Raw genomic sequence first — 13,394 nt, forward strand, 5'->3', positions numbered from 1 at the left:
GGTATAAAGAGCTCTAGGGCCTGAGGAACCTCCCTACAAGGTAGCAATGAAGAATTTGCAAGCAGACTTGACTGAAGGCTATGAGTTGATGACTTAACAGAAAAACAAAAAAAGAGCTGCAGGCAGAACCACCTGAGAACAGTTTACTGGCCTCTGTATCTAAAAGTGTGTCTAATACTCTAGGGTTCACTGGTGGTGGTGGTGATGAGCAAATGGACATGGTCCGGGGCCAGGGTAGGCAGGCAGGCAAGCTTTCCCAGCTGCAGAATGGTCTGGACCTGTTAGTCTCTTGTGGAACTTCCCATGCTAAGTTCCATGGAATTGGTCCCCTGGATAAGGGTCTTCTCGACTTGAGGATATCAAGTAGGCATAATGGCATAAGTGGACAGGTGTCCTTAACCCATGACATTACCTGTGGCTCAAGGACTTATCATTTCCTGAATCTGGAGGCATTGTTCACTATTCTTAGCCCGATCACCAAGCGACAAGGCAAGGTTATGTTTTTTCAGTTCTCCAGCTACTCACCCTGCGCTGGACATATACCAAACCATGGGCATAGTTTCCCTATGGGCCAGGCATCCAATAAAGAAGTGGCCTGCCTGACATGTGCTTTGTGAAGCCCTCCAGCTTGATGAGGAAGAGGTGGAAGATTGAATCAAGAACATGGACTCCCTATGCTTTCAGCGCTCCCCTGACAGCCCCCTGGCTGTTCATGAAGGACTGGCACATGAGAAACTGTAGGAAAGACTGGAGTTTGGGGTCTGGAGTTTGGGCAAGACCTCCACATTTGATTGTGAACATGATACTGAAGGAATTTAAGCATCCTTGAATTCCATGGAAGTCATCTAGCAATTTGATGGTTGATTCGCTAAGCGTTCTGTTCTTTTCCAAAAAGGTAGATTGAGCTTAATCCCTTCTCATCTTGAGCAAGAAATGAGTGTGAATCAATTCTACAAACCTTTACACCCACAGAACGCATTTCACTGGCCAACGTCAGATGCCATCCTTACCTGCAAGGTGCTGATGTGAACAGGTGTGCCTGCGCCATTCACAGTGCTCTTTTTAGCCACGTTTCCCCCCTTCCCATCTGCTTGCTCAGCCTTGGCAATTCTGGCTTTTTCTGCTTCAACTCGCTTGGGGTTATTGAGCATCACCTGGACGACTGCATACTCCACCAGGGATGCAAAGCCGAAGAGGAGACATGCGATGAGCCACACATCCAGCGCCTTCACGTAGGACACCTTGGGAAGTTCTGCAGCCAGGGTTGTGCACTCAGAGGCCAAGCTCAGTACCGAGAAGATTCCTGCAGGACAGAGACCAGAATTCAAGATGCTTCTTGTTGCTGCTGCTGCTGCTGCTAAGTCACTTCAGTCATGTCTGACTCTGTGCGAACCCATAGATGGCAGCCCACCAGGCACCTCTGTCCCTGGGATTTCCCAGGCATGAATACTGGAGTGGGTTGCCATTTCCTTCTCCAATGCATGCATGTATGCTAAGTTGCTTCAGTCGCATCTGACTCTGTGCGACTCCATGGACAGCAGCCCACTAGGCTCCTCTCTCCACGAGATTCTCCAGGCAAGAATACTGGAGTAGAGTGAGTTGCCATTTCCTTCTCCAAGATGCTTCTTACTCTCATGAAATGTTCTACAATCACTGCTCTTTGATGAAATCTGTCTCCAGTAACTGGAGAAGGAAATGGCAACCCACTCTGGTATTCTTGCCTGGGAAATCCCATGGATGGAGAAGCCTGGTGGGCTACAATCCATTCAGGTCACAAGAGTCAGACATGACTTAGAGACTAAACCACCACCACCTCTCCAATAACCCACTGTCACTCAAGTTCCTTTAAAGCAAAAAGAGTAGGAGAAATACTATGTATATAATTTTTATGAACGAATTATTTAATGTGAGTGAGGATGCATGTAAACACCTAACATGTTTTAAAAAATAAATATAAATGTAAACCAAGGTATAAAACCCACCATTTGGATCTTATCTAAATATTAAAGATATCCAAAACTATTCCATAATATCTCTAAGGAAGCCACAGAGCTCTCTGATTAGAGGAGTTATTTCACTTCTTAGCTTTACTCTAAACATTTATAGTGCTGAGTTTTGCTCCCTGAACTACTAAGTCAGAACAAGAATAGAACATATAAAGCAATTTTCTGATAAGGTTCAAAATTTTTAAAAATCTAATAGAAAAGACAGAGCAGAGAACATCCTGGATTATTTCAGGGAAAACAAATGATTCTAGTTTTTTAAGGAAAGAATGAAATCTTCCTATATGTTTTATTAACTTTTGTGGGATGCTAACTGTTTGTGTATCAATTTAAGACAAATAAGTATAAAATCCCAAAGGAGAATAGCAATAATTCACCTCCCTCTTTCTCTCCCCTCCTGCCACACTCCTAAGCTTCCCCCGGGTCTTCCTTCCTCGGTATTTTCAGAAGAGGGGCTGGGAAGCCTGACTTGCTGGGAAAATCACCACCACATACTGGGCTGAAGCCTCAGGGAAAGTCAAGGAAGCCTCACTCTAAGTCAAGCAGGAGCAAGTTTTACCTCGGCTCTGAGAGTGAATTTCAATTATGGGGCTATGTGCACCTTTTTCTTCCTAGATGTGACCACTTCTGAGAGCTAGTGAATATATTACCCTAATGATGAAAGATGTACTTGGCTGTCTTTGCTCTTGCACTGGGAATACAGTAAGTACTATACTAGGATCAATAATCAGCTAAAACATTGAAAAATATATATTCCATCAGTTGCGTCATTTCAGAGGCTTCTGCGAGGTGTAGAGATTTTTTATATTGAAGAAGAGCTAAGAGACTCTCCCAGAAAGAGAGACTTTTTGTAAAATATAACTTCTGCAGATAGAAACAATATTAAGTATATACATATACATATACAACAATATTACATATATACATGTATATAATAATATTACATATATATTTAGGCTTGCTAAACATCTCATTTGCTATTATAGTAACTATCCTTCATCCTGATGAAAATTATGTAACAGCACTATATTTTAAAAGTAAACATAAGTTTTAATGTTTTCTAACCTGGAAGTGAAAAGTAGCATAAAAATCCAAGATCTTCTCAATCATTGCCCTAACCTCAGTTAATTATACTTATGGGCACTCCTTTGGTAAGTCATTTTTCCAAATCATTTTTTCTTAAGTTTTAATCAAATGTTATGTCAACTTAAGTAAAAAGGGGCCTTGAGATAGACTATACTGACAATTCTGTATTTTCATAGCATTTCATTCTTATCAATAACAGAATGTATCACATTGTAGCAAGTTTCGTAGCATACCTTAACCTTTATCTTGACATATTAGCAACCTTATGAATGAAATGGAGAATAGTGCCAGATTATAGAAGGTCTTGAAAGTCCTAGTGTGGATCTCTAATTGTATTTGGTAGAGAAATGATATTATCAAAAGAATGTTTCAGTAATGCCCCTCTAGTAGGGATATAGAAATAGACTAAGAAAGAGAAAACAGGAGATGCAGAAACAAAGAATAACAAAATGAATGATAGGATTGATGTAGAAAAAGAGATTTTGGAGGAAACATTTTTTAAAACTTGGTTACTGATTAAAGAAAGAAGGTAGACTGAGGCAAATCTCTGCACAAAACGACTGGGGAAGCATGAAATACATAATAGGAGTAGGAGGCCATAGAAAAGATATGACTTTGAAAGGAAAATACCCAGTTAGGTCAGAGAAGGGTCTAGAAACAAAAAACTGGTAACCACCACTCAGCACCGGGCACCTGGGAACTTGTGAAAGGACAAACTGGTCAGTCAGTATCATTCAGGGGCGTCATGGTGAAAACGGGAGGGACTCAGGAAGGGATGCTCGGGCGTCAGAAACGGGATCAAAGGAGCAGAGAAGAGTTAGGAGGAATAGAATATTAATGGACATTTGAGAGGTATTTAAAGTCCCAGGTGTTAAGTTAATAAAAACCATGGTGGCCAGTTCCACTAAGATTTGTATCATTTTGAAAAGCAGGAATGGAAATGGAGATGAATTGGGGGACATGACTGTGTACCTTGTTTACAGGAAATCATTAAAATAGGAAATGTCCATTTGCTCTTTTATCCTAAAATAAGAAATTTGAGAAAACAATATTTCTCTAGACAAATAATTCAGTATTTTCTTAAGACAGCTGTCAGATGGGACTACTTCACTTCTAACTAACCCATAGTGAAATTTTGCCTGAATTTTACTATATTATGAACCAATAAAAAGAAACGTGAAGCCCATCATTCATACAAATGTGGATTTTTATAATTTTAATATTGTATTCTTTTTTTTTTTTTAATTTTAAAATCTTTAATTCTTACATGCATTCCCAAACATGAACCCCCCTCCCACCTCCCTCCCCAGAACATATTTATGGGTCATCCCCATGCACCAGCCCCAAGCATGCTGCATCCTGCGTCAGACATAGACTGGCGATTCAATTCACATGATAGTATACATGTTAGAATGTCATTCTCCCAAATCATCCCACCCTCTCCCTCTCCCTCTGAGTCCAAAAGTCCGTTATACACATCTGTGTCTCTTTCCCTGTCTTGCATACAGGGTCGTCATTGCCATCTTCCTAAATTCCATATATATGTGTTAGTATACTGTATTGGTGTTTTTCTTTCTGGCTTACTTCACTCTGTATAATCGGCTCCAGTTTCATCCATCTCATCAGAACTGATTCAAATGAATTATTCTTAATAAAATACCCCTATTTAATGGAGCACCTCTCTAACAAATGTCAGGACTTCTTGGTTTAATATTTCTAAAAATGTTTAAAATATATAGTCCTTATTTGTCATTTGTTAATTTTCTCTCCCTAGTGCGAAATGGCAACCCACTCCAGTGTTCTTGCCTGGAGAATCCCAGGGACGGGGGAGCCTGGTGGGCTGCCGTCTGTGGGGTCGCACAGAGTCGGACCCGACCGAAGCGACAGCAGCAGCAGCAGCAGTGCCAAAACAAATCAAGTCTAGTCTTCAAATCAGGGAATATGCCATAACATTTATATCAATTCTGATAAATAGATGTGGAGGTCTACATATATTAAATGTTACGGCTGACAAATAATATAAATTGAAGCAATAATAAATTACATGAAGAATTGACTTGGACAAAAACATTTATAAAGAATTCAGAGTGAAGAGAAAGTTGTTTAGCTCATCAGTATAAAGAAAATATTATAGTGATAAAATCCTTACAGGACCACTATTTTATAGTGAACTCTGATTGACTGCGGGATGTCCAGAGAGTTCTCATTCGGCCAATCTCAGAGGAAACATCTGTAGGATGATTCTTTAATAGCACGTATGCTAGGAATGCACTTAATTAAAGAGAAATACCCAAAACTAGAAGACCAAAAAAGGAAAAGAAGAAAAAAAGGAAAAGAAGAAAAAAAGGAAAAGTGTGAAAAATGGAAAGGAAAAGAAAGGGAGTTCTATTCACAACAAACAGAACCAACAGAGCGCATTTAGGAGAAATTGTGCATAGCAGCTACTATCTAAACCTAAAATCTTTTTTATCCCACACTGAAATGAATTACAATACTCTCTAAATTCCTATGTATGTAGTTGTTATTAATAACATGAAAATTCATTTAGAAATACTGCTAAATTATTATATCAGCATGTTATCATTTCATATCACTCTAACCAGAGGACAGTTAAAAGCAAAACTACAGTTGCTACCATGTGCAAATCCAAAAATACTTTTGAAGTTTTTGAAGGAGTTTCTTACAATCAAAAAGATCTTGAACCATGCTCCAGATGATAAGAAAAGACTATAAGAATCAAGAAAGGTACTATATGTGGCCTGCTAGAGATCTGAATTGTGACCTGAGTTACTCATCTTTTTACATTTATGATTGAAAATTATTTGTTTTTAAAAATCCTTTTTTAGCAGCAACGAAAGCATTTTATCTACCAGGGGAAAAAAATGTTAAAGCTTACTTAGAGTAAGAAGTATAAGACATTCCTGTGACAATCACTTTTACAGTTAAAGAAATAGCTAAAGACAAAGCCTACGTAAAATTCACAGAAGCTTTGATTTTTGTTAACAGTGAAGAATGTAAATCAAAAAGACAGGAAGAAAAATAAAGCTAGAATACAAAACCAATCCTTTTTTAAAAAAGCAAAATGAATCTAGGGTAAATGATACATGTTTTTCTCCTAAATTTTGAAAAATAATAGGAGCCATCCTAGGAAAAGATTGGAAAATTAATTTTGTAATCTTTTGAAACAATGTAGGGAAAAAATAGAGAAAGGAAATATACACTGGTGCAAAACAGCCATATTGACAGGATATCCTGAAATTTAATCTAAGTCAGTAACATGATTTCATTTTTCTTTTTGGGTAAAATTATAAATATGTGTAAGTCTAACATCAGAGCTTCAAAAAACCTGAAGCATAATTCCATAATTAGAGTTGGAGATTTTAACAATACCCTCATCAATAACTATGACCTAGACAAAAGACAGGAAAGATTTTAAAAGTGCTATCAACTAACTTGACTGCATTCTTATTTATGAATACCACACCAACAATGACAAACAAGCACTGCAAGTGTACCTGGGATGATGCTAGGAAACATATGCTAGGCTGGGCCATTAAAAAGGCTCGGTAAACATAAAAGTATTGAAACCATAAAGTTTGTTCCCTGATAAAATTAAAAACAAATTGTATTCAAGTACTTATGAAAATCCTAAATATTTGGAAACCAAACTACACATATCTAAAAACTCCATGGGCCCAATAAGAAATCATAATGTACATAAGAAAAAAAATTTAATGAAAGAAGGTAAAAATATATCAACATTTGTGCACTTCAGCTAAAGGAGGGCTTATAAAGGAAATTTGTAACTTTAAGTGCTAAAATTAAACAAGAAAAAAGACCTAAAATGAACTGAGTTTCTACTTTAAGCATCAAAAAAAAATATCAAATAAAATCCATTAGAATCTAAAGGAGAGTAGGTGTATATTTCTGTATGGCTGTTCACTTTGCTGTGCAGCAGACACTAACACAACGCTATGAATCAACTATGCTCCAATAAAAATTATTGCTCGTAACAAATTAAGTTAAAAAAATTAAAAATCTAAACTAAGTGAAAAGAAAGAATAAAGAGCTAAAATCAATGAAAAAGAAAAATAAATAGAAAAAATGAATGAAATCAAAGCTGATGTTTTGAAAATACCAAGAAAATGAAATAAGACTTTAGCTAGAGCAGTAAAAAAAAAAAAAAAAAAAAAAAAAAACACCTCACCAGTTAACAATATCAGGAATATATAGGAATGAACATATTGCTACAGCTAGACATTAAAAGGAAAAATCAATATTATAAACATGTTTGTGCTAATAATTTTTTCCAACTCATCTATCATCTAGGAATCAATTGGCAAAATTCATCAAATAAAGGGAAACAACATAAACATTTAAACATACACAGAGAAAGCAACTGGCAAAATTTAACAGTCATGATCAGTTCAGTTCAGTTTAGTCACTCAGTTGTGTCTGACTCTTTGCAAGTTGGAATAGAGAGCCGGTATTATATGCAACAGTGAATGCTTCAACTATTGCTACCCAGGGTCAGGAATAAACATCTCTCACAATTCTATTCAACATTGTGCTAGAGACACCACAAGAAGACACAAAAGTTAAGTGTTTGGGAAGTATGTGACAGAGGAGTATATAAAACAAGCAAAATGGTATCATTACATTGATAAACACTATTTTAGAAAAGTAAGACATACTTTCCCCATAAAATGAAGAAATCTCATTTCTAGGTGTTTATCCAAAAGTAATGAAAACATATGCGCTCACAGAGGCTTGCACATAATTATTCCTAGCATCATTTGTAATACTTCAAAACTGGAAACAACCCAAATCTCCAACAACTGTTTAACAGGAAAGCCTGCTGTTGAAGTGGAGCAGGACCCTATGGTCTTTGCCCCTCATGTCTTCTGTCTGCCTTCTGTCTGTGGAAAAACTTAAGCCAAGGAATGAGTTTAATCAGAGAAGTGAGAAAATGCAGCAACGAAAGAAAACAAAGGACACCAAATAATAATAGTTTAGTCGTTAAGCATAGTCAAAAAACTTTGGCTTCCCTAGTGGCTCAGTGGTAAAGAATCCTCCAGCAACACAAGAGACTCAGGAGATGCAGGTTCTATCCCTGAGTTGGGGAGATCCCCTGGAGGAGGAAATGGCAACCCGTTCCAGTACTCTTGCTGAAAAAATCCCGTAAACAGAGGAGCCTGGTGGGCTACAGTACATGTGGTCACAAAGAGTCAGACATGACTAAGCATGTGTGCATGCATGCACAAGAATCTTTAGTTCCTTCTCAGAAGCTAGAGATAATATTCTGAGTCATATCTTGTGAGCCATTATGGAGATGTTGAAACCCCCACCAGGTGGAGAAGTTAACTACACGATTACCGGACTGTAGCCGTGACATGTACACTTAGCTTAGTCCTGTCTGACTCTTTGTGACACGACTCCATGGACTGCAGCCCGCCAGCTCCTCTATCCATAGGATTTTCCAGGCAAGAATACTGGAGTGGGTAGCCATTTCCTTCTCCAGGGATCAAACCCAGGTCTCCTGCATTGCAGGTGGATTCTTTATCGTCTGAGTCACCAGGGAAGCCCAGCTATGACATATGCTACCAACATATTGACTGATCCCAGTTTAAATTTATGATCATTGACCTCAAGAAGTCCAGGATCCTACCAGGTAGTCAGGGTGTATTTCCTCTGTTCCTTTACTACTTTCTCTCTCCCTTCAAACCCACAACACTCTCTCATACCACACCTGCAACTCATGATTTTTCTTACTACTTTATTAAGAAACCAAACTCAGTGACAAGCCCCATGACCACATTTGTCCACGTTCTCTTTGCCCACTTGCTCTGCCCTCTCTCGTGATCCTACAGACCAGGGTCAGTCATCTCAATGCACAGGGCAAATGTAACTCACCACTTATTTCTATAAATCAAGTTTTATTGGGATACATCCTCATTTCTTCAGCTATGTATTGTCTAAGGCTGCTTTAGCACTATGACAGAAGATTTGGGGGGTCTCAACAGAAACCTAAAATGTTTACTCTCCAGTCTGTTACAGAAGGAGTTTGCCGACCCCAGGGAAAAACTGACTTTGATCTAGCAAAGGCCAGTCTCTCCCTTCCCTACCACTCATCCTCCCTCACTACTGCTGCATTTCTTCCATTGCTGTTTTTCCTTTCCTACTGATTATTTTCCACCGAAAATAACCATGCACTGATAGTCTGCCTTAAAAAAAAACAAAACCAAGAAACCTTCTTGACTCCCATTCCCACTCCTACCATTTACCCATCTTCTTTTACTTTTGGCACCTAATCGTGTCCAATGAGTTGTTCACACTGCCCATCTCCAGGTCCCCCTCCTATGCTCTCCTGAAGTCACTCCCACCAGGCTTTCTCCTTCTCCTCACTCCATGGACACTCTTTGTCCTGCACGCCAGCGACTCCCCAGGCTGCTAAAGCCAAGGGCAATCTTTAGCCCTGGCCTTGACCTACAGGCACTGACTGGTCACTCTCCTTCCCTGAAAACACATAATTATCCACTTGGCAGGATTCTAGGAAACCACATCACATGGGTTGTTCCTCATCTTCTCAATCTCAAGGATTTAGCCCTGAGACTCCGCTACCTCCATTCCACTCATCCCTCTAAATACCATCTAAATCCTGAGAAATCTCAAATTCATTACTCCAATTTTGTTTTCTCCAAGACACCCTAGACTTGTACAGCCTACTGCCTACCTGCTATCTCCACCTAACAGATATCTCAAAGTCAGTGCATCCAGAACCTCCCCACATTCTCAAAACTACTCTACCGGAAGCTTTACTCACCTCTGTTAATGGCAATTTCATCTCTTAAGTTTATTCTACTTTCTTAAATCCCACATGCAACACATCTACAAATCTCTCTCTACCACATCCATCATCGAATATTCATAAACACCTCCACTAACACTTCCTGGCTCACACCAGAGATTATTTCAGGCTTCCTACCTGCTGTCCTTGCTTCTATTTTTGCCCCGCTTGCTACCTTTCAGCCTATTCTAAACAAAGGAGTAAAGAGAAACAGTTACAGTTTCAGTCAGATCATACTCAAAAGCCCTCAGGGCCTTCACATTTCACTCTGAATAAAAGCCAAAGTCACCAGAATTCCTTACGAAATGTTCCATAGCCCATCTCTCACCACTGTTAATTTTCTGATCTCATCTACTGATTCCCCCTTCTCTCACTGGACTCCTTAGTGTCCTAGGGAGGCTTCTGCCTCAAGGATGTTGCCCTGATCACTGACCAGTCACACTCCCTTCCTAGAAATCCACAGTGGTCCACTCACTCCCCTCCTTCCTGCTCTTCCCAACATCACTTTCTCATTGAGGCAATTCTCCACAAGCAGGCTGCTGCCCTCAACTTTCCATTCTGTGTCTCCATCTTACATATTATTTGTTGTACTTATTTGGTGTCTCTTTCTTCCCAAGAGAGCATAAATTAACTGAGGCTGAGTTGCGCTTTTTAAAATCTATTTTATAAACTATTTATTCACTACGTACTCTTTAACCACAACCCCATCATTTTGCATAGTACCTAGCCCATAGTCAGTACTCCATAGGTATCTCCTGAATAAACCAGAATGTGTCTAAGTGCTTTGTAAAGTAATATGTAAATGAGGCACATTATGAACTCATGAATGGGCTTAACATTCACTTTTTTTCCCAAACTTCCAAAAGTCCCTGCAGTACTTTTCCATCCCTGTTGATGTCCAAGAGTATGTTCATAGAGGCTGGATCTGATGGCTAGTTGTTACAACTGGTAGGCACAGAGCTGGAATTCAGACCTGGTTTGATTCTAGAGATTGATATTTAACCATTAACTTCTTTCTGAGTAGTGTGTCTGCTGGATGCTAAGTGATAGCTCAAGAATTTTATAATCAGAAGTCCTATAAGAGATGAAGGTTTACAGAGAGTTTCCTCCAAAAACAAGTCAGACATTGGGATGTCTCCACAGCATCCTTGGAAGGCTGATATTTCCATTTATATCACTGCATGAGAGTAAGAGAACTCTTAGCAATTTAAGGGAAAAGCATGATATTTTTGACAAGCACAAGACTTTAAATCAAGTTTTGAGGTGTTTTAGTCCCAGTACAATATCTACAAAGTTAATTCTACTTTCCTACAGGATTAATCTATCAATTGTATTGTCTTCATTAGAGATACACAACTCTTAGGATGAAATTTCTCACTTTTTTTGCTTATTAAGATATAGATCTGGTCTCTGTGGTTTTCATTAGAGAAAAATCACCAAATTTCTTATCTGGATAAAATTGTCATTTTCATTGGCTCTTTCCTGATTTCTTATTCTTTAATATCTGTATTTCATTTAATTCCTCCAGTAAGTCAGGAGGAAGGCTTGCACAAGGCCTTTTTGATGATAGAAAAAAAAAAATGCTGAAACTAATCAGGTTGCTGAGAGGTCAGATATTTCATAGACTTACCTATATAATCCATGTGATGTTCAGAAAACACACACACATACACATGAGCGAAAAATTTTAAAACTCTCCACGCAATCAAAATGTGTTGTTACGATGCTCTTACTTTGAAATTTATTCACTTTACCCAGAATAAGACTCTCAATTATTTTCCCAACCAGAGACTATTTAAGCCTTAATACAAATATAATTTCCAACTCTGGCAATTGGTGTTTCTATGTCACAGAGCATTAAAAATAACAAACAGGCTTGATATATATCTATAGGATTGCCAGATTCTATTTTCTCTAGGTCTCCTGATGGTACCCACACAATAATTAGTGTTCAGGGAAATGATGCCAAGTTATTTTTAAAATGATAAATGTTATTACACATTTCCTGATGAAAAGTATGAGATAGTATATAAAATGATTTAGAAAGATTTCGACCCAAATAGTCATTCATTTTCAAGCTTGGCACTACTGGGGATTTTAGGCTTCCATTATCCATGAAAATCGCTTATTAATAATTATTTCATGAGCATCAATTTAGGATGGATTAACTGCTTAAAGTACCCCAAGGACACAAAAATAGAAAACTTGGTTTAATTATAGAATGCATAAACAGAGTGAAAATCTAGTTCAATGTCAAGGATTGGAGAAAGTCTGAGGAAGTTACAAACCATTCCAAGACTCATTGTTTCTAAATGATTTAGTATAAATTCAAAATTATGCAGTCACTTCTATAAAGACGCAAGCACACTCCTGACCCCCCGAGAGAGACACTTTACCCAGGGGCACTCTGGCAGCACTGGCATCGGGGTTGATCCAGAAGGAAAGCCAGGAAAGAACCACGATGAGCAGGGTCGGGGCATAGACGCCCATCATGTAGAAGCCCACCTGCCTCCTCAGGGTGAAGATGACTTCCACGCATGTGTAGTACCCTGCCAGACACAGAGGCAGATAGGAGTGAGGTTCCTGACACATCCGACTGCAAAATGAGTGTGCACATAAATTAGGAGTCATTTCTGCTCGAGGCAATTTCACAAAGTGACCTCCACCAAAAATGGAGTATTTTTTTCTGTAGATATACATCATTTATGTGATCTAAGAGGATGGAATTATGGGACCTGTTTCACCCAACCTTTCGCAACTTCATTCTGAGAATGAGAAGCAGATATCCATGCTGCTCTGTGATACCCAGTCTCAAATTTTAAGTCTTTGTTCAGAGATTTTTTCAATGACTTAAACATTTTATTATCCTTGGGTACTCTGAGAGCCACTGGGAATAGCAAATCGAAGCAGCGCAAGTCTACAAAGCAACACTCCTGGATTATGCATTGTCAACATAACTTTCAGCCCTGTGAACCACTTCTTATCTGGGAGGACTGGCCAACTACAGTAGCTCATATGCATCAGTTCAGTTCAGTCGCTCAGTCATGTCTGAATCTTTGCAACCCCATGAATCGCAGCACACCAGGCCTCCCTGTCCATCATCATCTCCCGGAGTTCACCCAGACTCACGTCCATTGAGTCCATGATGCCATCCAGCCATCTCATCCTTGGTTGTCCCCTTCTCCTCCTGCCCCCAGTCCCTCCCAGAATCAGAGTCTTTTCCAAAGAGTCAATGCTTCGCATGAGGTGGCCAAAGTACTGGAGTTTCAGCTTTAGCATCATTCCTTCCAAAGAAATCCCAGGCTGATCTCCTTCAGAATGGACTGGTTGGATCTCTTTGCAGTCCAAGGGACTCTCGAGAGTCTTCTCCAACACCACAGTTCAAAAGCATCAATTTTTCGGTGCTCAGCCTTCTTCACAGTCCAGCTCTCACATCCATACCTGACCACTGGAAAAAA

The 13,394-nt window shown here is 39.0% G+C and overlaps 1 protein-coding gene across 1 annotated transcript in view; it reads right to left on the reverse strand.

Moving 5' to 3' along the window:
- The window catches only part of GLRB (glycine receptor beta), a 96,089-nt gene that overhangs the window by 13,217 nt on the left and 69,478 nt on the right, over positions 1–13,394 (reverse strand). The window contains exons 8-9 of the mRNA XM_069557600.1: positions 12,333–12,485; positions 1,011–1,303 (exon numbers count right to left, since the gene is read on the reverse strand). Of these exons, the coding sequence (XP_069413701.1) occupies positions 1,011–1,303; positions 12,333–12,485 (446 nt within the window). The remainder of the gene's footprint in view (positions 1–1,010; positions 1,304–12,332; positions 12,486–13,394) is intronic.

Source organism: Ovis canadensis, chromosome 17 (genome assembly GCF_042477335.2).
Source record: "Ovis canadensis isolate MfBH-ARS-UI-01 breed Bighorn chromosome 17, ARS-UI_OviCan_v2, whole genome shotgun sequence".
Lineage (NCBI taxonomy): Eukaryota > Metazoa > Chordata > Mammalia > Artiodactyla > Bovidae > Ovis > Ovis canadensis.